This window comes from Scardinius erythrophthalmus, assembly GCF_964197995.2.
Source record: "Scardinius erythrophthalmus genome assembly, chromosome: 19".
Classification (NCBI taxonomy): Eukaryota; Metazoa; Chordata; class Actinopteri; order Cypriniformes; family Leuciscidae; genus Scardinius; species Scardinius erythrophthalmus.
Window position 1 is genome coordinate 741,367 of NC_138239.1, and position 27,841 is coordinate 769,207.

General features: G+C 48.4%; 1 protein-coding gene across 2 annotated transcripts in view; it reads right to left on the reverse strand.

Annotated features, from left to right (window-relative positions):
- Positions 1-27,841, reverse strand: part of dync1h1 (dynein, cytoplasmic 1, heavy chain 1) — an 82,741-nt gene that overhangs the window by 40,131 nt on the left and 14,769 nt on the right. For both annotated transcript variants that reach the window (XM_081347316.1, XM_081347315.1), the window contains exons 17-46: positions 27,159-27,314; positions 25,763-25,876; positions 25,572-25,682; positions 24,946-25,155; positions 22,915-23,061; positions 22,359-22,525; positions 22,103-22,276; positions 21,412-21,577; positions 20,426-20,614; positions 19,779-19,973; positions 19,235-19,517; positions 14,626-14,726; positions 14,146-14,305; positions 13,365-13,605; positions 13,089-13,272; positions 12,256-12,468; positions 11,643-11,881; positions 10,882-11,038; positions 10,527-10,754; positions 8,956-9,186; positions 8,610-8,750; positions 8,304-8,537; positions 7,050-7,256; positions 6,841-6,962; positions 6,569-6,734; positions 5,830-5,993; positions 5,174-5,303; positions 4,896-5,029; positions 4,709-4,823; positions 4,080-4,241 (exon numbers count right to left, since the gene is read on the reverse strand). In XM_081347316.1, coding sequence (XP_081203442.1) covers positions 4,080-4,241; positions 4,709-4,823; positions 4,896-5,029; positions 5,174-5,303; positions 5,830-5,993; positions 6,569-6,734; positions 6,841-6,962; positions 7,050-7,256; positions 8,304-8,537; positions 8,610-8,750; positions 8,956-9,186; positions 10,527-10,754; positions 10,882-11,038; positions 11,643-11,881; positions 12,256-12,468; positions 13,089-13,272; positions 13,365-13,605; positions 14,146-14,305; positions 14,626-14,726; positions 19,235-19,517; positions 19,779-19,973; positions 20,426-20,614; positions 21,412-21,577; positions 22,103-22,276; positions 22,359-22,525; positions 22,915-23,061; positions 24,946-25,155; positions 25,572-25,682; positions 25,763-25,876; positions 27,159-27,314 — 5,241 coding nt within the window. The remainder of the gene's footprint in view (positions 1-4,079; positions 4,242-4,708; positions 4,824-4,895; positions 5,030-5,173; positions 5,304-5,829; positions 5,994-6,568; positions 6,735-6,840; positions 6,963-7,049; positions 7,257-8,303; positions 8,538-8,609; positions 8,751-8,955; positions 9,187-10,526; positions 10,755-10,881; positions 11,039-11,642; positions 11,882-12,255; positions 12,469-13,088; positions 13,273-13,364; positions 13,606-14,145; positions 14,306-14,625; positions 14,727-19,234; positions 19,518-19,778; positions 19,974-20,425; positions 20,615-21,411; positions 21,578-22,102; positions 22,277-22,358; positions 22,526-22,914; positions 23,062-24,945; positions 25,156-25,571; positions 25,683-25,762; positions 25,877-27,158; positions 27,315-27,841) is intronic.

The window sequence follows — 27,841 nt, forward strand, 5'->3', positions numbered from 1 at the left end:
ACAGAGAGAACAGAACACAGAGAGAGATCAGAACACAGAGAGAGATCAGAACACAGAGAGAGTTCAGAACACACAGAGAGATCAGAACACACAGAGAGATCAGAACACAGAGAGAGATCAGAACACAGAGAGAGATCAGAACACAGAGAGAGATCAGAACACAGAGAGAGATCAGAACACAGAGAGAGATCAGAACACAGAGAGATCAGAACACAGAGAGAGATCAGAACACAGAGAGAGATCAGAACACACAGAGAGATCAGAACACACAGAGAGATCAGAACACACAGAGAGATCAGAACACAGAGAGAGATCAGAACACACAGAGAGATCAGAACACAGAGAGAGATCAGAACACAGAGAGAGATCAGAACACAGAGAGAGATCAGAACACAGAGAGAGATCAGAACACAGAGAGAGATCAGAACACAGAGAGATCAGAACACAGAGAGAGATCAGAACACAGAGAGAGATCAGAACACAGAGAGATCAGAACACACAGAGAGATCAGAACACACAGAGAGATCAGAACACAGAGAGAGATCAGAACACACAGAGAGATCAGAACACAGAGAGAGATCAGAACACAGAGAGAGATCAGAACACAGAGAGAGATCAGAACACAGAGAGAGATCAGAACACAGAGAGATCAGAACACAGAGAGATCAGAACACAGAGAGAGATCAGAACACAGAGAGAGATCAGAACACAGAGAGATCAGAACACAGAGAGAGATCAGAACACAGAGAGATCAGAACACAGAGAGAGATCAGAACACAGAGAGATCAGAACACAGAGAGAGATCAGAACACAGAGAGAGATCAGAACACAGAGAGAGATCAGAACACAGAGAGATCAGAACACAGAGAGAGATCAGAACACAGAGAGAGATCAGAACACAGAGAGATCAGAACACAGAGAGAGATCAGAACACAGAGAGAGATCAGAACACAGAGAGAGATCAGAACACAGAGAGAGATCAGAACACAGAGAGAGATCAGAACACAGAGAGAGATCAGAACACAGAGAGAGATCAGAACACAGAGAGAGATCAGAACACAGAGAGATCAGAACACAGAGAGAGATCAGAACACAGAGAGAGATCAGAACACAGAGAGAGATCAGAACACAGAGAGAGATCAGAACACAGAGAGAGATCAGAACACAGAGAGATCAGAACACAGAGAGAGATCAGAACACAGAGAGAGATCAGAACACAGAGAGAGATCAGAACACAGAGAGATCAGAACACAGAGAGAGATCAGAACACAGAGAGAGATCAGAACACAGAGAGAGATCAGAACACAGAGAGAGATCAGAACACAGAGAGATCAGAACACAGAGAGAGATCAGAACACACAGAGAGATCAGAACACAGAGAGAGATCAGAACACAGAGAGAGATCAGAACACAGAGAGATCAGAACACAGAGAGAGATCAGAACACAGAGAGATCAGAACACAGAGAGATCAGAACACAGAGAGAGATCAGAACAGAGAGAGATCAGAACACAGAGAGATCAGAACACAGAGAGAGATCAGAACACAGAGAGATCAGAACACAGAGAGAGATCAGAACACAGAGAGAGATCAGAACACAGAGAGAGATCAGAACACAGAGAGAGATCAGAACACAGAGAGAGATCAGAACACAGAGAGAGATCAGAACACAGAGAGAGATCAGAACACAGAGAGAGATCAGAACACAGAGAGAGATCAGAACACAGAGAGATCAGAACACAGAGAGAGATCAGAACACAGAGAGAGATCAGAACACAGAGAGAGATCAGAACACAGAGAGAGATCAGAACACAGAGAGAGATCAGAACACAGAGAGAGATCAGAACACAGAGAGAGATCAGAACACAGAGAGAGATCAGAACACAGAGAGAGATCAGAACACAGAGAGAGATCAGAACACACAGAGAGATCAGAACACAGAGAGAGATCAGAACACACAGAGAGATCAGAACACAGAGAGAGATCAGAACACAGAGAGAGATCAGAACACAGAGAGAGATCAGAACACAGAGAGAGATCAGAACACAGAGAGAGATCAGAACACAGAGAGAGATCAGAACACAGAGAGAGATCAGAACACAGAGAGAGATCAGAACACAGAGAGAGATCAGAACACAGAGAGAGATCAGAACACAGAGAGAGATCAGAACACAGAGAGAGATCAGAACACAGAGAGAGATCAGAACACAGAGAGAGATCAGAACACAGAGAGAGATCAGAACACAGAGAGAGATCAGAACACACAGAGAGATCAGAACACAGAGAGAGATCAGAACACAGAGAGAGATCAGAACACAGAGAGAGATCAGAACACAGAGAGAGATCAGAAAGAGATCAGAACACAGAGAGAGATCAGAACACAGAGAGAGATCAGAACACAGAGAGAGATCAGAACACAGAGAGAGTTCAGAACACAGAGAGAGATCAGAACACAGAGAGAGATCAGAACACAGAGAGAGATCAGAACACAGAGAGAGATCAGAACACAGAGAGAGATCAGAACACAGAGAGAGATCAGAACACAGAGAGAGATCAGAACACAGAGAGAACACAGAGAGAGATCAGAACACAGAGAGAGATCAGAACACACAGAGAGATCAGAACACAGAGAGAGATCAGAACACAGAGAGAGATCAGAACACAGAGAGAGATCAGAACACAGAGAGAGATCAGAACACAGAGAGAGATCAGAACACAGAGAGAGATCAGAACACAGAGAGAGATCAGAACACAGAGAGAGATCAGAACACAGAGAGAGATCAGAACACAGAGAGAGATCAGAACACAGAGAGAGATCAGAACACAGAGAGAGATCAGAACACAGAGAGAGATCAGAACACAGAGAGAGATCAGAACACACAGAGAGATCAGAACACAGAGAGAGATCAGAACACAGAGAGAGATCAGAACACAGAGAGAGATCAGAACACAGAGAGAGATCAGAAAGAGATCAGAACACAGAGAGAGATCAGAACACAGAGAGAGATCAGAACACAGAGAGAGATCAGAACACAGAGAGAGTTCAGAACACAGAGAGAGTTCAGAACACAGAGAGAGATCAGAACACAGAGAGAGATCAGAACACAGAGAGAGATCAGAACACAGAGAGAGATCAGAACACAGAGAGAGATCAGAACACAGAGAGAGATCAGAACACAGAGAGAGATCAGAACACAGAGAGAGATCAGAACACAGAGAGAACACAGAGAGAGATCAGAACACAGAGAGAGATCAGAACACAGAGAGAGATCAGAACACAGAGAGATCAGAACACAGAGAGAGATCAGAACACAGAGAGAGATCAGAACACAGAGAGAGATCAGAACACAGAGAGAGATCAGAACACAGAGAGAGATCAGAACACAGAGAGATCAGAACACAGAGAGAGATCAGAACACAGAGAGAGATCAGAACACAGAGAGAGATCAGAACACAGAGAGATCAGAACACAGAGAGATCAGAACACAGAGAGATCAGAACACAGAGAGAGATCAGAACACAGAGAGAGATCAGAACACAGAGAGAGATCAGAACACAGAGAGAGATCAGAACACAGAGAGAGATCAGAACACAGAGAGAGATCAGAACACAGAGAGAGATCAGAACACAGAGAGAGATCAGAACACAGAGAGATCAGAACACAGAGAGAGATCAGAACACAGAGAGAGATCAGAACACAGAGAGAGATCAGAACACAGAGAGAGATCAGAACACAGAGAGAACACAGAGAGAGATCAGAACACAGAGAGAGATCAGAACACAGAGAGATCAGAACACAGAGAGAGATCAGAACACAGAGAGAGATCAGAACACAGAGATCAGAACACAGAGAGAGATCAGAACACAGAGAGAGATCAGAACACAGAGAGAGATCAGAACACAGAGAGAGATCAGAACACAGAGATCAGAACACAGAGAGAGATCAGAACACAGAGAGAGATCAGAACACAGAGAGAGATCAGAACACAGAGAGAGATCAGAACACAGAGAGAGATCAGAACACAGAGAGAACACAGAGAGAGTTCAGAACACAGAGAGAACACGCATGACGGGACGCACCTCTCCGTTGGCCAGCAGTGTGTTCATGCGCTCCAGGAATCCCGAGTCCAGCACGTTCGACTCGTCCATGATGAAGGCGATCTTCTCGTTCTTGCACCCGGAGCGCCGGAGGACCGTCCGCAGGTCTTCATCGAAGTCCTCGCCGGTGTACTTCCTGTGGACCTGTGCGGATACGATCACAATTACTGAAACCTCAAGAACCATTAAAACTTTTATTTTATTATATATACATTCGTTGTTATTAATGTTTATGCATTGTCCTCTTTGATTTAGAGTCACTATCTCTCTGTGGTCAAGTCCCCTGCATTTATACCGGGTTTTTTAGGGTTTCACAGCAGCTTTACGGTAATAATCGGAAATTACAGTAAAAGATTGTTTTGGCTTTACAGCAGTTATCGCCGTGTAAACTTAAAAAACGTGAATCTGTGAAAAGATGACTGCGTACACATGCATATTATGTAGAGGACAGGACAGTTTATATGAAGCAAAATCAATGTTTTGAGGATCATCTGACAAATCATTGCATCTTTAATTTTCTTGGGGAAGTGCACTGTACATTTATCCATGTTAAAACTGAATAAACATGTCCAAAAAATCTGACAGACAATCAAACGCTTGTTGGTTCTAACCTTGATCTGATAGACACTCAGTCCGTTCATCCAGGCCACGAAGCGAGAGAGTGTTGTCTTCCCGGCTCCGCTGACCCCGATCAGGAGAAGATGACCCTGCGGCTGACGGAAGATTCTGGAGGAGAACAAGCCTGACGTTACTGACGCATCAGCCGGTGAAATATGTGTTTAATCGGGCTCTCTGTACCTGTCGATCCTCAGCACGTGATCCAGAACCTCATTGAAGAGCACGAGAGGAACGTCCAGCTCCTCCTCGTAGAACACCTTCAGTCTGGCCTTCACATAGTCGCGCAGCTCCTCCTGCTCCACGGGCACGTAGTCCTACAGGAGACGGGATGAGTTAAACTGAGTTACGCTGAGCTACGGGATGAGTTACGCTGAGCTACGGGATGAGTTACGGGATGAGTTACGGGATGAGTTACGCTGAGCTCTGGAAGCTTCAGCGTTCTGTCCCGCAACACTCACCTTGGAGAGCCAGTTGCTGTACAAGATGGGTTTGTTGAGGGCTTTGTCACGGTCGATGTTGGGAAAGTGTTTCAGGGCGACCATGTCGATGTTTTCATCGGTCCAGCGTCTCTCCTCGTCCTCCACCAATCTGTCAGGAGAATCAGTTCAATCATTGTGCTATTTCAAAAAAATCAACCACACATATTCCTAGGTTTGCTGCTGGAATTGGGAGAAATGTGCCGGTTTTCCCACACTCCCCTTCCTGACACTCATTTCTTTCCGAACCGGACACATTTTCTTGCATAGTTTGGTTTGTTTAGGCAAATATGAACATGGCAGTTGTACTCGGATCTGCAGCAAACGAACTAGCGATGGGAAACAAACTCTGGAGTGGTTTGCTAGTAGTGAGAAACCAATGCGACCCAACAAACCAAGTAGGGCTGCAACTAATAATTATTTTGATAATCAATTAATCTGTCAATTATGTAAAAAAAAAATCTTTGATTAATCTGGCCACTGAGAGGACAGTTTCAGGCACACGTAACTTGTGTAAACATTTCATTGCGGTGTGAAAGGAAACTGAACCAAGATTGAAATGTAACATTGTTCCAAAACAGGGACTTGAATTGTTACAAAGTGCAGGATCTACAGGCCTGGAAACCCCTTTGACTCACCGGTCCTGGAAGAGTCGGAGCGCCTCGTGAGCCCAGATGCGGATGAGCCCCTCGACAGGCAGCGTCTCTAACGGCCTCAGCGCCTCGAAGATCCCCCGCACCCAGCGGGTCATCTCTCTCGGGGAGTAGATGTAGTGCGGCTGCGTGTCCTGCGTGAACCGCTCCTGTCACACACAGACCAGTTATAGCTAAACTGGATCCTTTCAGAACAAACACAGCATCTCTATCTGGGGGATAAGCACGTCAAGTTTCAAGTCTAGTTGAGATCACTCCAAAGCAGTGGAGTCGAGGCGCGCGAGACATGATTATGACGTCACTGACATGATTTGTTTTTGTTAGCTTATCCAGTACAGCGCGGAGCGGTTGCGTTGCTAATTTGAAAAATGCTGAAAATCTTGCTGACAATATGTAGATGTGTAGTAAGTAGAAGTGAATGGTGTCTGAATGGCACCCTCTTGTAGGCAAAGGAGACAATACAGTATTTCTTTCCTCTAACATTAAATATTGCCTTTAGAATATAATTCAAATTTTGCTAATATTTAAGAAAGAAATTCAAATTTAGCTTTTCAGCCATTTTGACAGCCCTAATGAGCACAAAAACTTCATCTCCATCTCCAGAGCCGCTCTGAGTCACTTCAGCAGCAATTCACCATCGGCAGAAACACACAAACCCACGGCTCTTCACTGCAACCTGACAAAATACAGGTTCAGTTTCACTTGAGTTTCATGAAGTGCAAACCTGAGACATGGTGTAGAACTCGACCATGGCTGCGGTGAGCGGCTCAGCGAAGGTCCTCAGCGACGGGATGAGTCTCAGCATGGCCCGGTTGAAGGTGCCGTAGATCTGGGTCAGCGAGGCCGGGCCGGGATAGTCCACGTACACCACCGGCACATGGCGCAGAAACCTGCAGACATCACAAGTACAGGGCCGTTCACACCAAGAACGATAACTATAGTAGGTAACTTTAAACGATGATGATGATGGTGATGGTGGTGATGATGGTGGTGAACCTGTAAGAGAGCGGCTTCCGGCCCGGGTCAGTAGGAGGATTACAGGCCCCGACGAACTGGATGCGCTCCAGCTTCACCCACGTCTGGTCTGAGGTGCGATAGAAGCCGCCGTGCTCCACCATCTGAACACAACACACACTGGTTACACCCCACACACACACACACACACACACACACACACACCAGCGAGAGCTAAACACAACACACACCTGTCTGATGAAGGAGATGACCCGCTGCGTGCCGTACTTGTCCATGTCGGGCAGGTTGATCTCGTCGCAGAACAGCACCAGCCACTTGCCCAGCTGCACCGGGGCCAGAACCACACCGTTCGGAGTCCGGCGGTACTCGCAGTAATGATCGAACGTCTTCAGCAGCAGCTCCGGGGTCGTGGCGCTCGAGAAGTTCAGGCCCACCACCTGGAGGAACACACACACGAGTTACAGGAGGAACACACACACGAGTTACAGGAGGAACACACACACATGAGTTACAGGAGGAACACACACACGAGTTACAGGAGGAACACACACACATGAGTTACAGGAGGAACACACACACGAGTTACAGGAGGAACACACACACATGAGTTACAGGAGGAACACACACACATGAGTTACAGGAGGAACACACACACACACACGAGTTACAGGAGGAACACACACACATTAGTTACAGGAGGAACACACACACGAGTTACAGGAGGAACACACACACACACACGAGTTACAGGAGGAACACACACACGAGTTACAGGAGGAACACACACGAGTTACAGGAGGAACACACACGAGTTACAGGAGGAACACACACGAGTTACAGGAGGAACACACACACACACACACACACACACGAGTTACAGGAGGAACACACACACACACACACACGAGTTACAGGAGGAACACACACACGAGTTACAGGAGGAACACACACACACACACACACACACACACACACACACACGAGTTACAGGAGGAACACACACACGAGAGAGAGTTACATGTGGATCAGGAAGATCACATCTGGATAGCATCACTCTGTCCTCACCAGTGTTCATGTTGACAGCAAACTTTATCGACTAAAATAGCTAGCTTCCGGTAGACGGCCGAACGCATCGACTTGCGCCGAGTAACACTTCACCCGACGCACAGCGCAATGACGAGCGCGTTTGCCCAGCCCTGTGTGTTTGAACCGCGAGAGGCGTCAAAGCTTACGCTAAGGTCTACCGGAACATATTTTAATCGATAAAGTGTTAAATATGGACATTTTTCTTACAAGAACGCATCGCTTCACTTCAGAAGGCCTTTATTAATTATAATTAGGCCTATTATAAAGCTTGGAAGAGCCAGTGAATTTTTTAATATAACTCTGCGTTCGTCTGAAAGAAGAAAGTCATACACACCTAGGATGGGTTCAGGGTGAGTGAATCATGGGGTAATTTTCATCCCTTTAACAGTGTTCCTCACCTCCATGTCGGGCAGGGCTCTCAGCGCGCTGAAGAGGGTCATGGTCTTGCCGGAGCCGGGCGGCCCACAGAGCACCAGCGGCTTGTGTTCGGCTAGCCACGTGTAGAGAAGCGCCTCGTGCCGCACCGTGTCCAGCGTGGGCACGACCACATCAGGAGACGCCACCTTATGAGTCTCCACCTCGATCTGAGGCACCTTCCCCTGCCACGACTGCCACTCGCCCGTGATGCACACCTGCAGACCAGAGCCGCGTTAGCATCTCACACACACACACTCACACTGAGAGCCTGAGAGTGTGTGTCGCACCTCGTAGTCGATGATCGGCACGTTGGGCGCAGACGGCAGAGATACGGTGGTGATGCGGCGGATGTATTCCCCGAGCTCCGCCCTCATCTTCAGCCGACTGTCGCCCGAGAACGACCACAGCACCGCGTAGATCAGGTATTTCTGCACACAGGGGAGAGTTAGCATGCATGCGTCACACACACTTCATGCACATGTATGAGCTGTGCGAAGACTGAGTCAGGCTACGTCTGCATTAATACATTTGAAAACTGTGTTTACGTTTAAAAACACTCAGTACACACTACCATTTTCTCCGTCCACACACACTCCTGCTAGTGTGGACACACACACACACACACACACACACCTGCATGTACTTCTCCAGCTGGTCGACGGGCATGGGGAAGTCGGGGTGGTTGTTGTTGTAGAGCGCCACGTTGCGGCAGGCCTGGTGTAGCATGGAGAACAGCGAGCTGAGCGAGCGCAGGCGGGTGAAGTCCATGATGTGCTCCATCTTGGAGGCGTGCTCCAGCGCTTTGATCACCAGCCCGGTGGAGGTGAAGTACGGCTGCAGGACGGCAGACGCGTCCCTCTGGATCTGGGGAGCACACACACACACACACACACACACCAGGCTAGAGCACTGAGAGACACCGGCCTGAAGGACAGACAGGAGGAGCCTGACTCCACTTAACCCTGACCCTAACCCTGACTCCACTTAACCCTGACCCTGACCCTGACTCCACTTAACCCTGACCCTGACCCTAACCCTGACTCCACTTAACCCTGACCCTGACCCTGACTCCACTTAACCCTGACCCTGACCCTAACCCTGACTCCACTTAACCCTGACCCTGACCCTGACTCACACACATCTCAGTTACTGATCCCTCAGGGTCCTCTAATGTTCCTCTGCACTTTAGGCATTTTGCACACATTTGTTCTGCATCCTGACTTTTTCGTTTTGTATTTTTATTTATTAGAAAGGTATATTCTGTTCTAATTCAATTCTGTAAATGAATTGTTGATTGTTTTTCGGTGCATCGATGTTGCGCTGTACTTAGAGCTCACACTGGCAGTTTGTGCGGATCCTGTCTGCAGTGTGGCCGCTCTGCAGTCATGGGTGTTATTTCTTAGTTTTATTGATCCGAAATGTTTTATACATTTTCTTCTATATCTGTGTGATGTTCTGCACATCGCCGCTTCAGAACGCTAAAGCCCCCCCCACACACACACACTATCAGTCGACTATATGAAAGACTAGACGATCCTGATTCGACTATGAAAACCCTCAGTCGGGGACACTCCTACACACACATACAGACTTCTCTTTTCTTTGAGCTTATTAGCTTTTAGCAAATATATCTGTCTAAGGTTCAATTTCCAAAATATTTTTCCTGATTATTATTTCATATGTCATGCTTTTCAGGAATAAATGTGAATTCACACCATCTAACTCAATCACCATTCTATTCTTGACGTACACACACACACACACACTGTGAGGTGTACCTGCAGCATCGGTGAGGCGGCCTCGTCTCAGACACACACACACACACACACACACACACACTGTGAGGTGTACCTGCAGCATCGGTGAGGCGGCCTCGTCTCAGACACACACACACACACACACACACACACACACTGTGAGGTGTACCTGCAGCATCGGTGAGGCGGCCTCGTCTCAGACACACACACACACACACACACACACACACACTGTGAGGTGTACCTGCAGCATCGGTGAGGCGGCCTCGTCTCAGACACACACACACACACACACACACACACACACTGTGAGGTGTACCTGCAGCATCGGTGAGGCGGCCTCGTCTCAGACACACACACACACACACACACACTGTGAGGTGTACCTGCAGCATCGGTGAGGCGGCCTCGTCTCAGACACACACACACACACACTGTGAGGTGTACCTGCAGCATCGGTGAGGCGGCCTCATCTCCCTCATCCTCGGTGGCCTTCCTCATTCGCTGAGCCTCGTCCTCTCCCTCGTCCAATGGGATGCTCCGCAGGCGAGCCAGGAAGTTGTTGAAGATCATGTCGGTGCTGAGAACGTCCTCGCTGAACCAGACCATCCCGCAGCGAGACACCGTGGCCAGCGTGGCGTACTTCAGGTCCTGCACCTCGAACATGATGCGCACCTGTGTGACGAGAGCAGCGACATCATCATCATCATCATCATCACAGCAGCGTAGCGTCGCACGATTAGCCGTGCAGCGCTAGATGGATATCGCTACAGTGATACTGCAGCTGTGGCGGCGGGCGTACGTTGGGCGGCAGGCTGAGGCGCTCTCCGTTGGGCAGGGTCAGGAGTTTGTTGTCGTCCAGCACAGAGTTCAGGTTCTCCACCCACTCGGGGTCCACGTCCCCGTCGAAGATGATCCACTGCCTCTTCTGCAGCTCTCCACGCACGTTATCAATGATCCTGCACACACACACACACACAGTTTCAGCACAGACAAAAAGTTGCAAAACGTTTTTAAACGGAAACGCTGAACACCCTGTTCTGATGACCACAAGCTGCAGCTACGGCAGCTGAGAAGGACATTCTCTGTGTTCTTATGAAGAGTTCTCAGAGCCTGATGAGATCAGTATACACACGTGTAATACGGTAAACCACACTCGTGTCAGTCCAGCCCTAACCGTACAGAAGAACAGAACAATCGACTGCAGGGATCAGAGATCTGCAGGGACCTTACTGTTCTTACTGTGAGCATTAGGGTTAGGGTTATTGCGGATCACTGTTGATATTCTATAGTTTTACTATAAAACTCTTACGACAAACATGTCTTCTAATATCTTCAACTGTTGCGTATCCCGACACACGTGTAAAGGACTTTACTTGGACCCGCTGTGCGAGCGTCTCTTTAACCCCGCGTGGTTCACACACACGTCGCTGCTGATTGGGCGGACATTAGACACACCCCCCGAACAAGAGAAAACGTTTCTCAAACCCCGATACACACCGTTCAGGAAACATAGCAAACCGTGGCGCGGGGGTTTGAGCCTGAACCCCTGAACACACTCACTTGCGGAGCACGTGTGTGAAGAGGCCGTCGGTCCACTCGCGCGTGTTGGGGTCCAGCGTGCCGTACAAGTGGTCTTTGCTGATGGCTTTGGGGTCGATGATGTGGGCCACCCCCTCCAGGCCCTCCAGCCGCTCCAGGGCTTTCAGCAGAACCCTCCAGGCCATGGTCTTCCCGCTGCCCGACGGGCCCACCATCATCAGCCCGTGGTTGATCTGGGTGATCTGGTACAGCTGCAGGACCTGAGGGAGACCACGAGCTTACTCACACTAGAGCTTTCGATTATTCATCGAATTTGAAAAAAAGTTGTATGCACTATTGCACCCTATTTTTCCTTGCAGGCACATTAAGGAAATTATATTTTAAGAACAACTGTTTAAAAAGTGAATGTCATTTCATTTCAATAATAGAGGAGATGCTTGATTTGGTTTATATTTGCTTACTGCGCCCTCTTGTGGACACAGCAGACAATACAGAACTTTTATCCTCTAATATGAAGCATTGCCTTTGCAATATAAATCAAATTTTGCTAATATTTAAGAAAGATTTTCAAATTGAGCTTTTCATCCATTCTGACAGCCCTGACCCACACTGCACCACTGATCCCGGATCTCACCTTCTCCACCCACATGCTGCCCACGTCGTCTCCGTCTCCGTAGGTCAGGTACATCTCGGCGCACACCTTCTTCAGCTCTTCCCGGAGCGCCGTCATCTCTCCGCGCATGTACTGGACGCCGGGGAACACGTCCGACAGCAGACTGAACAGCAGAGGGATGTCCTCCGCCACCAGCTTCGGCACCATCGTCTCACACACACTCTGGATCAGGATCTGAGGACCGAACGCATGCAGCCAGGTCAGAGGTCACAGCCCTAACAACACGGGTCAGAGGTCACAGCCCTAACAACACGGGTCCGCAAGGGTTCGTACACACACTGGACTCATCAAGCACTACTATTTTGGTTTTCAAGGACTGAGATCTCACTTCTCAAACTATTTCATTATTAGCTTTTCAATTATAAAAAGGTAAATAAATAATAAAACAAAAATAAACTAATAAAACGAAATGGTACAAATAAAGTGCAATGACTGTGGAACTTTAACCAGTGAAAGGATATTATGACACAGATATCGCTTCCCTCATTCAAACTGATTTATTTCCGTGAATATATGATTGAGCTGAAGAATAAAAGCTGCATCATATACTTGTATATTAATGTGAGCAATATCACACTCATAGCTATGTGAAATCCTCTATATCAGACGGACGGCAGCGTCCATTTTGTGTGAAAAGATTGTTTTATCAATAAAATTAAACGCTAATTTTACATGTTGTCTTTCAATAATTCAAGCACTTTAAGTATCTCTTCCTAAATACGGCTGTTTCAGGGGTTTTCCAGGTCATCACTTCCAGCCCCTGTGGAGCCCGGCTTCTCCTCGGCTCATCTTACCTCCTGCTCCGGAAGGTTCTCCGCGATCTCGTTCTCGTCCACGACCTCGCCGCGCTCGCCCTTCTCCCGCTTGATCTTCTGGATGCGCTCTCGCTTGACGTTCCCGGCGCTGATCAGCACGCTCTTTAGCGCTCGCAGGCCGAAGTCGTAGTGAGACTGAGACGACAGCTGCTCGTCACACAACCTGCAACACAGAGAGCGCGGTTACGCTAGCGGCTCACACACGCTAGCGGCTCACACACGCTAGGAGCTCTCGCGGCTCGAGGGTCTGCGTACTTGAAGAACGGGACGATCTTCTTGGCCAGGATCTCTGCGGTGCGGAAGCCCTGCGAGTAGAGCATGACCTGCGCGATCAGCTGCCGGTCCGGCTTGGTCATGGCCAGACTCCGGAAGAGCTTCTTCAGGTTATCCGGCAGGTTGGAGCGGCCGGCGTACCCAGGGTTCATCGTGATGAAGATGGCCATGTCAGCGCTCACCTTCACCTGCTTGTTCAGCAGCTCAGTGGTCACGGGCACACCTGAACACACAAGAGCACACACACACCTGAACACACAAGAGCACACACACACCTGAACACACAAGAGCACACACACACCTGAACACACAAGAGCACACACACACCTGAACACACACACACCTGAACACACAAGAGCACACAGTGTGTGTGTGTGTGTGTGTGTGTGTGTGTGTGCTGTACTGCGGTCTCGGCTGGGGTTGGTGTGTGTGTGTGTGTGTGTGTGGTACGTACTGCGGTGTCGGCTGGGGTTGGTGTGTGTGTGGTACGTACTGCGGTCTCGGCTGGGGTTGGTGTGTGTGTGTGTGTGTGTGTGTGTGTGTGTGTGTGTGGTACGTACTGCGGTCTCGGCTGGGGTTGGTGTGTGTGTGTGTGTGTGTGTGTGGTACGTACTGCGGTCTCGGCTGGGGCTGGGGTTGGTGTGTGTGTGTGTGTGTGTGTGTGTGTGTGTGTGTGTGTGGTACGTACTGCGGTCTCGGCTGGGGCTGGGGTTGGTGTGTGTGTGTGTGTGTGTGTGTGTGTGTGTGTGTGTGTGGTACGTACTGCGGTCTCGGCTGGGGTTGATGTGTTCTCGCAGCGCCACCTGGATGTACTGCACCTGCTGGGAGACGGCCGACAGCATGCGCTCCTCCAGACGGTTGAACTCGTCGAAACAGCCCCAGGCTCCCACCTGACACAGGCCCACGAAGATGCGGCCCATCGCCTGCGGGACACACACACACACACACACACACACAGTCAAGCACAGCGTGATCACTCACACACCTCGCTAACTTCACACTCGCTAACCCTGACACAGGCACACGAAGGGTTGGCGAATAGCATTAGCGGAGCGGAGGGAATAATATGGAATTTTTTCCAGAAAACTTCTTGCACATTATAAACTCAAGCACTTTTAAAGGACCTGTACTGTATCTGTGTGTGTATATTGCAAAAAATTTCCAGGGCCTTTTCCCAGATTCACAGACTGTCAGGGACTCATGGGAGCCCTGGGATAAAGACCCACTGCGTCACCAACCGCACCTGGAAGTCGAAGGTCTCGTCGCAGTTGAAGACCAGCACGAAGCGGCCCAGCTGATGACCCAGAGCCTTCACCGACTCCGTCTTCCCCGTTCCAGCGGGACCTGCGGGACAAGGCCAGCGTTACACACTCGCGTTTGGGAAGTTCACACACACTCACACACACACACACACACACACACACACACACACACTCACACTCACGTTTGGGAAGTTCACACAGAGATGATCACGGCTTTCAAAAGATTTCAAAACCGTTTCAAAGTTTGCGTTCTCGAGCTTCTAACACTGTGTGTGAGCGGCACTGCTGTGTGTGAGTGAGCGGCCGGAGTGTGTTAAGAGTTTCTGTGAGAGCGGTGTGTGTTAGCGGCCGCTAAGTTAATCACTAATGATCTTTACAACAGAAGTGAATCAATCAAACTAACTTTATCTGGACAATAACTTTATTCTAGATCTGCTGTAAAGCCTGAACACTCTGTTACTGTAATCTCCTGTTACTGTAATCTCCTGTTACTGTAATCTCCTGTCACTGGAATCTCCTGTCACTGGAATCTCCTGTCACTGGAATCTCCTGTCACTGGAATCTCCTGTCACTGGAATCTCCTGTCACTGGAATCTCCTGTCACTGGAATCTCCTGTCACTGGAATCTCCTGTCACTGGAATCTCCTGTCACTGGAATCTCCTGTCACTGGAATCTCCTGTCACTGGAATCTCCTGTCACTGGAATCTCCTGTCACTGGAATCTCCTGTCACTGGAATCTCCTGTCACTGGAATCTCCTGTCACTGGAATCTCCTGTCACTGGAATCTCCTGTCACTGGAATCTCCTGTCACTGGAATCTCCTGTCACTGGAATCTCCTGTCACTGGAATCTCCTGTCACTGGAATCTCCTGTCACTGGAATCTCCTGTCACTGGAATCTCCTGTCACTGGAATCTCCTGTCACTGGAATCTCCTGTCACTGGAATCTCCTGTCACTGGAATCTCCTGTCACTGGAATCTCCTGTCACTGGAATCTCCTGTCACTGGAATCTCCTGTCACTGTAATCTCCTGTCACTGGAATCTCCTGTCACTGGAATCTCCTGTCACTGGAATCTCCTGTCACTGGAATCTCCTGTCACTGGAATCTCCTGTCACTGGAATCTCCTGTCACTGGAATCTCCTGTCACTGGAATCTCCTGTCACTGGAATCTCCTGTCACTGTAATCTCCTGTCACTGGAATCTCCTGTCACTGGAATCTCCTGTCACTGGAATCTCCTGTCACTGGAATCTCCTGTCACTGGAATCTCCTGTCACTGGAATCTCCTGTCACTGGAATCTCCTGTCACTGGAATCTCCTGTCACTGGAATCTCCTGTCACTGGAATCTCCTGTCACTGGAATCTCCTGTCACTGGAATCTCCTGTCACTGTAATCTCCTGTCACTGTAATCTCCTGTCACTGTAATCTCCTGTCACTGTAATCTCCTGTCACTGTAATCTCCTGTCACTGGAATCTCCTGTCACTGGAATCTCCTGTCACTGGAATCTCCTGTCACTGGAATCTCCTGTCACTGGAATCTCCTGTCACTGGAATCTCCTGTCACTGGAATCTCCTGTCACTGGAATCTCCTGTCACTGGAATCTCCTGTCACTGGAATCTCCTGTCACTGGAATCTCCTGTCACTGGAATCTCCTGTCACTGGAATCTCCTGTCACTGGAATCTCCTGTCACTGGAATCTCCTGTCACTGGAATCTCCTGTCACTGGAATCTCCTGTCACTGGAATCTCCTGTCACTGGAATCTCCTGTCACTGGAATCTCCTGTCACTGGAATCTCCTGTCACTGGAATCTCCTGTCACTGGAATCTCCTGTCACTGGAATCTCCTGTCACTGGAATCTCCTGTCACTGGAATCTCCTGTCACTGGAATCTCCTGTCACTGGAATCTCCTGTCACTGGAATCTCCTGTCACTGGAATCTCCTGTCACTGGAATCTCCTGTCACTGGAATCTCCTGTCACTGGAATCTCCTGTCACTGGAATCTCCTGTCACTGTAATCTCCTGTCACTGGAATCTCCTGTCACTGGAATCTCCTGTCACTGGAATCTCCTGTCACTGGAATCTCCTGTCACTGGAATCTCCTGTCACTGGAATCTCCTGTCACTGGAATCTCCTGTCACTGGAATCTCCTGTCACTGGAATCTCCTGTCACTGGAATCTCCTGTCACTGGAATCTCCTGTCACTGGAATCTCCTGTCACTGGAATCTCCTGTCACTGGAATCTCCTGTCACTGGAATCTCCTGTCACTGGAATCTCCTGTCACTGGAATCTCCTGTCACTGGAATCTCCTGTCACTGGAATCTCCTGTCACTGTAATCTCCTGTCACTGTAATCTCCTGTCACTGTAATCTCCTGTCACTGTAATCTCCTGTCACTGTAATCTCCTGTCACTGTAATCTCCTGTCACTGGAATCTCCTGTCACTGGAATCTCCTGTCACTGGAATCTCCTGTCACTGGAATCTCCTGTCACTGGAATCTCCTGTCACTGGAATCTCCTGTCACTGGAATCTCCTGTCACTGGAATCTCCTGTCACTGGAATCTCCTGTCACTGGAATCTCCTGTCACTGGAATCTCCTGTCACTGGAATCTCCTGTCACTGGAATCTCCTGTCACTGGAATCTCCTGTCACTGGAATCTCCTGTCACTGGAATCTCCTGTCACTGGAATCTCCTGTCACTGGAATCTCCTGTCACTGGAATCTCCTGTCACTGGAATCTCCTGTCACTGGAATCTCCTGTCACTGGAATCTCCTGTCACTGGAATCTCCTGTCACTGTAATCTCCTGTCACTGTAATCTCCTGTCACTGGAATCTCCTGTCACTGGAATCTCCTGTCACTGGAATCTCCTGTCACTGGAATCTCCTGTCACTGGAATCTCCTGTCACTGGAATCTCCTGTCACTGGAATCTCCTGTCACTGGAATCTCCTGTCACTGGAATCTCCTGTCACTGGAATCTCCTGTCACTGTAATCTCCTGTCACTGTAATCTCCTGTCACTGGAATCTCCTGTCACTGGAATCTCCTGTCACTGGAATCTCCTGTCACTGGAATCTCCTGTCACTGGAATCTCCTGTCACTGGAATCTCCTGTCACTGGAATCTCCTGTCACTGGAATCTCCTGTCACTGGAATCTCCTGTCACTGGAATCTCCTGTCACTGTAATCTCCTGTCACTGTAATCTCCTGTCACTGTAATCTCCTGTCACTGGAATCTCCTGTCACTGGAATCTCCTGTCACTGTAATCTCCTGTCACTGGAATCTCCTGTCACTGGAATCTCCTGTCACTGGAATCTCCTGTCACTGGAATCTCCTGTCACTGGAATCTCCTGTCACTGGAATCTCCTGTCACTGGAATCTCCTGTCACTGGAATCTCCTGTCACTGGAATCTCCTGTCACTGGAATCTCCTGTCACTGGAATCTCCTGTCACTGGAATCTCCTGTCACTGGAATCTCCTGTCACTGGAATCTCCTGTCACTGGAATCTCCTGTCACTGGAATCTCCTGTCACTGTAATCTCCTGTCACTGTAATCTCCTGTTACTGTAATCTCCTGTCACTGTAATCTCCTGTCACTGGAATCTCCTGTCACTGTAATCTCCTGTTACTGTAATCTCCTGTCACTGTAATCTCCTGTCACTGTAATCTCCTGTTACTGTAATCTCCTGTCACTGTAATCTCCTGTCACTGTAATCTCCTGTTACTGTAATCTCCTGTTACTGTAATCTCCTGTCACTGTAATCTCCTGTCACTGTAATCTCCTGTCACTGTAATCTCCTGTTACTGTAATCTCCTGTTACTGTAATCTCCTGTCACTGTAATCTCCTGTTACTGTAATCTCCTGTCACTGTAATCTCCTGTCACTGTAATCTCCTGTTACTGTAATCTCCTGTCACTGTAATCTCCTGTCACTGTAATCTCCTGTCACTGTAATCTCCTGTTACTGTAATCTCCTGTTATCGCTGTAAAGCTGCTGTGATCTGTGTTGCTAAAGCGCTGTATAAATGAAGGTGATGATGTCAGCACTGCACACGTCACATTCAGCGGGACTCTGGGAGAAACAGCAGACACGAGCCGCGTTTCCATTACAGGTTTGCGCAAAACTTTTGCGATATTTTCTAAATGTCGATAAAAAAACTCTTGTGAAATGACGGCGTTTCCATTAACCGATGTCATGTGACTAAACTAGCCACCGGCCGCCGCACTAGCCATCGTCGCAGGAGACGTAGGCGTTTCCCCGAGCGCTAGCGGCTTGTGAGCGCCACACACTGTGAAGTGTTTCTCTGCTTCAGGCTCTGGATTAACTGGCGTTTCTCTGTGGGTTAGAACTCAGTTTTCCTGCGATACTTTAGTCTTTTATGAGTTTAATAAAGAACTTCTGTCCAATACCACGCCGCCTCTAAGAATGATCGTTACCTACGTCAGGTGACTGTAAATGTGCAAAAACTGTTTCAATTGCAGTTCTGTGAAATATTCATTTTTCGGATTGCCTGATAAACTCCTCATGCGAGCGGAAACACTTATTTTCAACTCGCAATTTCAAGTCGCTCTGACGCGCGCGGGCACTGACCGAAGGGCGACCCCCCGAGCCGGGCCTCCAGCGCCTGGGTCATGGTCAGGTAGCAGCGGTCCGTTAGCGGCGTCTGCACTAGCTTGTCCTGCACGCCCAGGTACTCGAAGCCGTAGTTGAACTTGGCGTTGGCCATCTGGATGGAGAGCTGCTGCAGGACGTCCGTCTGCTTCGGGTCGAAGTAGAAGCGCATCTGACTGAGCCACTCGAACGACTTCGGGTTGTCGATCTTGTTGCGGATCAGCGCCCGGGTCACGTCCCTCTGGTGCACCAGCTCCGTGATCTAGGAGGAAACACAGGTTTCAGTTCCCATGAGCCAAAGTTTGAAAATACAAGTTACAACACATCTACATTACCGTCATAACTCCATATCTATACATCTATCCATCCATAGATGATTATTCTCTTATTTTTGACATTTTGACTTTTAGAGGCTTTTGCATCAGAGGTATTCTTATATATACACACACAAGGACTGCACGATATTGAAGAAAAAATCGATACCTCATTAAATAATGCGACACACACACACACACACACTCACCAGATGCTCCAGCTTCCTCCTGCGCAGCGGCGGCTGCTCCATCAGGACGGTGTCCGCTAGCAGGTTTAGCGTCGCCTCCACGTTCACTAGCACGGCCTGAAGCGGGTCCATGTTCTCGGCGCCGGCGATCGTGGTCAGCGCGTTCTCCACGTTCTCGGACCAGTCGATCTGGGTCGACAGAACCACCAGCTGGGCCTGAACGCAGCGGAGGCGGGGTTTAGAGGTCATGTGACGTGTGCGTCGGCCGCATCTCAGGCTACGTTCAGTCAGTCCAAATCCGATTATTGTGCATATCCGATTGGAATCAGATCAGAATTAGCTCAAATAAAATAAGCTTAAAACAAATAAAGAACCAGTGTAAGGAGAATAGTTATGCGCAAACAGCGGGAAACTCTGAATATTCGTGCAGTGAGCGCATGTCATGTCTTGTGACATATAGACGCGCACATCAACCCGATCACATGATTAGCGTTTATGTAAACACTACACTCAGATTCACCAATCGCGATGAAGTCCGACTGAAACAGAAACGTAGCCGGTGTGGACGTCAATAATCTCAGATTCCAATCGATTCACAAATAACCGTATGTGGACTGACAGTGTGAACGCAGCAGAGACGCGTCAGAGGTCATGTGACGTGAGGTCACCTGGTATCGGTCGATCCAGTTCAGGTATGTGCTGAGGTCGATGCCGCTGCCCTTGTTGAAGGCGGCCACCTCCGTCACGGACTCGGCTAGCAGCTTAGCGAGCGTCACGCGCATCTCGCGCTCCACCAGCGTCAGCCACTCGTTGATCTTCGGATGCTCCGTGATGGACACGGCAGTCTTGTAGAACACCTGGACACAGCAGCACAGCGACACTGAGCCTGAGCTGAGGAGGGCAGCCGATCATCACGGAGAGCTGTACTCGTCCTCCCCTCGGGACACTTTCACCCCTAACTCGTTTTATAAAAAACTTTGAGTGTTCATCGGAGGGTCTAAGACCACAGGACTAGTGTCGCACTTGAAACATGAATACACACAAAAAACTAAAATGTTATGGATTCAAGGAGTTTTGTGGTTGAAATTTAACTAATCCTTCCCTCTCGGCTCAAGCTGACCCTTATGTGAGGAATGCTTCAGTTCACATAGAAAAACATAAAACGATCAATTCTGCTAAAACTTTACCAAAAAATTATTTTGTGTCTACATATCTGAATGCACACTGAAGAGAACTGACTTTAGGACCCAGAGGAACAGCTCATCATCTAGAGTCATGAAATATCATCTTATATTATTATTCTCCACAAGAGGTCGGCAAAGACTCCCTATGTAAGATATTTAGAGCTGAAATAAAAGGGTTTTGCATGAAATTGAGTTATTTTGAATTTAAGTTGAAAGAATCTGAGGAATGTTTTTAATATTAAATTAATATTTATTATTTCTTGATCAAATCTAGAACTTTAAAAGGTAAAAAAAAAAACAAAAAAAAACCTGCATTAAAAAATGAAATGAGAAAAAAATAAAAGTGAAGTATAATTTTAGGGCTTCAGGTCACTTTGACCCGCGAGGGGAAGCTGTGTCAGTGCGAGGGAAGGATCTGAATAAAGCACTCTATGAACAGGCTAGTCATCTGTGGGCTAGCATGCGCGCACCTCCTCTCCCTCGCGGGACGAGATGCCCAGGACCTCGGTGCTGTCCTCGTTCAGCAGAATGCTGGACACTCCCGCAAACATCTTCTTGAAGTGCTTCTGAAGCTTGGCCACGTTCTTACTGTTGCCGATGATCTCCAGCAGATCTTCATCGCCCACGAAGTAGAACCTGCAGGAGCCCAACGAGTGTTTAACGTTAGCGTGACATGGCGACACAACCAACATATCTGGCAGAGCAATAACTATTAATGCACAATTCTGAAAGCAGTTTCTCTGTCACTAACTCGTCGGCTAACCCTTCCTAGACATCACACTAACTAGTGTTCACTCTGTCAGCTGCCTTCAGTCCTGCGTCACATGACCTATTTAGTCAACCGATCCCGTTTGTGTTTAGTCAGGCTTAGCTTGACGAGACGTCTGGGAACTTCTGTGTTTTGTGTTTGTTTGTGTCATGGGTTTTAATGGTGAGACTTTTGTTTTGGTAATCATTTGTATTTAGATTTATCGGCCAATATACCGGCTTTCAAATATAGAGAATTATCGTATCGGCCAAAATGTCCATATCGGCGCGTCCCGAACCCTCTCCTCAGTTCTGGCTAAAGTGAACACTAACCTAAACCAAACTAACACTAACGATCATCTGTTCTCTGCTGGGTTTCATTCCCATGATCCTCTCGTCTAATGAACGTCTGACCTGGGGAAAGACGAGCGCTCTCTCTCCAGATATTCTCCCAGTGCCTTCTGGATCTTTCCCAGCAGATCAGCCAGTCTCTCCAGCGACCTCTGAACCCCCTGGATGTTCAGGACGTCCATGACCAGAGGAGACTTGGTCACCTTCTTCATCAGAGCCAGAAACTCTGTGCTGATGCTGTAAACACACGGGTCACATGTTCAGTGCGCAGCCTGAGACCTGCAGCACACTGGTGAAACGGCTGTGTTTGACCTCTGACCTCTGGAAGCGCTGGGTCTCCACGGGGAGCAGGTGTTTGATGTCTGCGCTGCCGGTGAAGATGCCCTCCAGGTAAACCCAGCGGCGCTGCACGTCGATCCACACGTCGAACAGCGCCATGATGCGGTTGAGCTTGTCCTCCCAGCTCAGAGCGTCCTCCTCGAACACCTGACGAGAGAGATCGGGTTATCTAACGCCACGTCTCAGATGCTCTTACAAACATACAAATACAATAAATCCAAGCAAACAGATTCAGATTGTTTTATCTAATGCCATGTCAGCATTCAAAGCTGTTTTCATGACAAAAATTCGATTACAAAAATACAAATATCATATAAATTCCAAGCAAACAAACACAAGTCGTGTCATCACCCGCGAGAAACCAGCGCTATCAGAGCGCAGACGCGGCTAGCAGACGCTGTTCACTTCTGCGGTTCCACTCTCCATTTAGATCCTGACCCAAAGAACCGATCTGAATCGAGTCGTGGGACTGCAGAAGAGTCCCAGCCGTACTGAGAGTGGACACGCTCGAGTGACCGAGCTGGAGTCAGGGTTACCTTGTAGTACGGGGAGAGCTTCATGGCAGACACGCTGTTGATGTGCTCCTTGACCCGGTTGAACAGGTCGTCCCATCCACGAATCAGACGGCACTTGTTCTGATAGTTGACCAGATCGAGCTCGTACGAGTTCCACACCTCACGGATCTGCGGGCCAGAGGACACAGCGGCGTTAGAGCACAGCGTTGGGGAAACTCATTACAAGAAACTCGAGTTATGTAATCAGATTACTTTAAGTAACGCATTACTTTACCACTAAATTTACAACAAAATATCCGAGTTACTTTTTCAAACAAGTACTGCTAGTTACTTTGTTTTCACATTCATTGACTGACAGCTCTCCTGTCCCTATGTTGAGACAAATGGAAGTGCAGAGGTGGTGTGTGTGTGTGTGTGTGTGTGTGTGTGTGTGTGTAAACATGATGTTATTGTAGTTCTAGACTAAATGTGTGTGTGCATTTACTCATCTCTCTTGCACAAAAAAGATTCAATATTCCTCAAAATGAATAAAATCAGTGAAATGCAGAATCTGAATAATACGCAAACCTCCAATAACTAAATATGGTCAATAAAAAATACATTTTTATGCATTTAATCTCACTTTGACCAATGTACTTGATTCTGAGCTTCGATGATTCAGTTACACCATGAGCAAAAATGACTATAGATTTCTTTAGTTTTTATTGGTAGGGTTAAACTTGTTTCTCCTGCATCCTCTTCTTCTGTCATGTCTTCTTCCTCTTCCTCTTCCTCGAGTGAATCTACATTTCCTTCAGTCTGAGGATTAATTTCACTTTTGGTGTGAAAGGGTCTTTACATTTGCCAAAAAATGTAGCTTTTTTTGTTATAAAATAAGCCCAGCCCAGGTGGTAGAAAAGTAACACAAAAGTAACGCAATTAGTTACTTTTTAAGGGAGTAACACAATATTGTATTGTATTACTTTTCACAGTAACTTTCCCAACCCTGCTTTTAGGTGTGTGTGTGTGTGTGTGTGTGTGTGTGTGTGTGTGTGTGTGTGTGTGAGAGAGAGAGTGAGAGAGTGTGCGCGCGTGTGTGTGTGTGTGTGTGTGTGTGTGTGTGTGTGTGTGTGAGAGGGAGAGTGAGAGAGTGTGCGTGTGTGTGTGTGTGTGTGCGTGTGTGTGTGCGTGTGAGAGAGAGAGTGAGAGAGTGTGCGTGTGTGTGTGTGTGTGTGTGTGTGTGTGTGTGAGAGAGAGAGAGAGTGTGCGTGTGTGTGTGTGTGCGTGTGTGTGTGCGTGTGAGAGAGAGAGTGAGTGCGTGTGCGTGTGTGTGTGTGTGTGTGTGAGAGAGAGAGTGAGAGAGTGTGCGTGTGTGTGTGTGTGCGTGTGTGTGTGCGTGTGAGAGAGAGAGTGAGAGAGTGTGCGTGTGTGTGTGTGTGTGTGTGTGTGTGTGAGAGAGAGAGTGAGAGAGTGTGCGCGCGTGTGTGTGTGTGTGTGTGTGTGAGAGGGAGAGTGAGAGAGTGTGCGTGTGTGTGTGTGTGTGTGCGTGTGTGTGTGCGTGTGAGAGAGAGAGTGAGAGAGTGTGCGTGTGTGTGTGTGTGTGTGTGTGTGTGTGAGAGAGAGAGTGAGTGCGTGTGCGTGTGTGTGTGTGTGTGTGTGTGTGTGTGAGAGAGAGAGTGAGAGAGTGTGCGTGTGTGTGTGTGCGTGTGTGTGTGCGTGTGAGAGAGAGAGTGAGAGAGTGTGCGTGTGTGTGTGTGTGTGTGTGTGTGTGTGAGAGAGAGTGAGAGAGTGTGCGTGTGTGTGTGTGTGTGTGTGTGTGTGTGTGTGTGTGAGAGAGAGAGAGTGAGAGAGTGTGCGTGTGTGTGTGTGTGTGTGCGTGTGTGTGTGTGCGTGTGTGTGTGCGTGTGAGAGAGAGAGTGAGAGAGTGTGCGTGTGTGTGTGTGTGTGTGTGCGTGTGTGTGTGTGTGTGTGAGAGAGAGAGTGAGTGCGTGCGTGCGTGTGTGTGTGTGTGTGTGTGTGTGTGTGTGTGTGTGTGTGTGTGTGTGTGTGTGTGTGTGTGTGTGAGATGATCACCTGTTTGAGGAACTCCTCGAGGGCCATCTCCCCCTGCGCCACCAGCAACACGTCCTTCACCACCATCTCGTTCTTCTGCAGGTCCACGTCCCAGATCTGGCCCAGGGTCAGCTCCGACAGGACCCAGTTCACGTGCAGACGCTTCATCAGCTGCTTCCAGTGCCGGTCCTTCAGCGCCTCCGACTTCAGCTCGATCACCAGCATGTTCACCTGCACATCAGCAAGGCACGCAGAAGGTGCTTTTATGCAAGTTTTGCTTTATTCAATTAACAAATCATCTCATCCCATTAAACATGAAGTGTGTTTATAATGCGTTATTTTATTAAACTGAAAATGAAAAGCTGGTTTAATCAGCCCAATAAAAGACCATTAACTACAACTATTTTCATTGAACATTAAAACGTTATAAAACTGATCCGAGATCAGGTATAAGTCATAAAAACTGATTCATTGGTTCAACCATTGAAATTAGCAAAACGTTTAGAAACCGTAATGAAGTAACAAAGCCTAGTTTCCTGATATCATGTGACTTTGATCCCGCTCTAAATCAGTGGTTCAAAACAATGCAAAGGTTTCAGGGTTTCCTCACTAGCATGAGCGTCTGCTAGCGTGCAGGACCGGCTCACCTTCATGTAGCCTTTGAGCAGCCGCTGCACGTACTCGTACGAGGCGTACTGGCGCAGGCGAGCGGGGAAGTTCTTCAGCTGGTTCAGGAGCCCGTCCAGATTCTGCCGCAGCTGTAGGGAACGAGAGCACGAGTCAGTGAAGCTAGCGCTCGGACACGCGCGTCAAGCGCTACGACAGGGGCGCGGCTAACCTTGCGCGGCTGCACCGAGACCCACGGCTGCTCCTTCATCTGGTCGATCTGCTCCCACACCTTCGACAGCTCGGACCACACGCCCTTCAGATCCTGCAGCTCCTCCAGCGCCACCTGACAACAGCACACACACGTTAGCAGAGCACTACGAGGCGCCGGACAAACAGCACACACACGTTAGCAGAGCACTACGAGGCGCCGGACAAACAGCACACACACGTTAGCAGAGCACTACGAGGCGCCGGACAAACAGCACACACACGTTAGCAGAGCACTACGAGGTTTTGTCCGTCCTTCTGTTAGACTGTCTCACACATGAATTATGTTGAATATCTGTCAGCTGTTAAATTTAACTATACAATTAGATCATACCAGTTTAGCTCAACCAATCACCAAGCAATGCTTCACTGTGTTCAGTCTGTGTGTAAAAATGTGTAAGTCGCTTTGGATAAAAGCGTCTGCTAAAAGTAAATGTAAAAAGAGCATTAGCAATTAAAGAAAACACACTTCAGCAAAACATGATCAGCTCAAAGTGTACAAATCATTTTGTGTCCCAATTTTTGTAAATGTCACTGGTAGTCTCTGTATGGGGAATTGTGCACCCACTAGTAAAAAAAAATAAAAAATTTGACAACAGATATAATTTTGGTTTGACTTTCATAATCTATTTGTTTTGTGTCTGTTGACAGTATTTTCTGAATCATGGAGTGAAAAAGAAATCCAGAATCTCCACCGTAAAAACCTTTACCTTTAATATGTGTCCGAAATAAAGCAAGAATTATGAACCAGAATGATTACTTGAGCGACCCTCGTTTATGTCCACAGTAACACAGGTGTGCAGAGCATGTGAGCGGAGCGGGAGCGGGCGGATCTTGGACAGAGCGGCATTTTTAAAAGGACGGAGCGTCGCCTTATTTCCAGCTCCAATTTCGCTCCGCTCACACCACGAGTCTGAAGCTCAGTCAAACCTAAACCAGGATCCGTCTGTCCTGCACAGTCATCAACAGTAGACTATTTTCAGTCAAAACTCGGCTCAATAATGGAGTTAAAAAGTAGGCTACTCCAAAAAGGAAAATGAGAAGTCATACAGGTCACGTGTACTATTCATATAACTAACTAACAATGATAATGTGGTACAAGAAAACGAATGTGGAGACATCGTTTCAGTCAGCAAAGATTCATTTTGGAATCTCCTTTTATTTCCTTTTTTGGAGCGGGCGGGGGCGATTTGAGTGGAGCGCGAAGCAAACCTCGTTGAGCGCTAATGAGCGGAGCGGCCTGATGTAGCTTTGAGCGGGGGAGCGGAGGGGTGGACAGTTCTGTGAGCGATGAGCGGAGATTCTCACCACTCCACTCCGCTCACATGCTCTGCCGGTGTGTGTAGCGATGACCTCACCTGCACCCTCTCCTCGCTGCTGCTCAGCAGACCCGTGTCCGTCAGCTCCAGCGCCTCCTTGGCCTTCGCACAGTTCTCCCGGTCATCCTTCAGGCGCCCGAACTTGCCCTCGTAGATCGTGAGCGACTGCAGCGCCTCCTCCGGACGCAGACTGCCCTGCAGAGACACACACACACACACACTCAGAGGAGAACACTGACCACCTGAACACGCCTTCACCTGCCCTGAGACACACACACACACACCTGAACACCCATTCATCTGTCCTGAGACACACACACACACACACACCTGAACACCCATTCACCTGCCCTGAGACACACACACACACCTGAACACCCATTCATCTGTCCTGAGACACACACACACACACACACCTGAACACCCATTCACCTGCCCTGAGACACACACACACACCTGAACACCCATTCACCTGCCCTGAGACAGACACACACACACACACACACACACACCTGAACACCCATTCACCTGCCCTGAGACAGACACACACACACACCTGAACACCCCTTCACCTGCCCTGAGACACACACACACACCTGAACACCCATTCATCTGTCCTGAGACACACACACACACACACACCTGAACACCCATTCACCTGCCCTGAGACACACACACACACCTGAACACCCATTCACCTGCCCTGAGACAGACACACACAC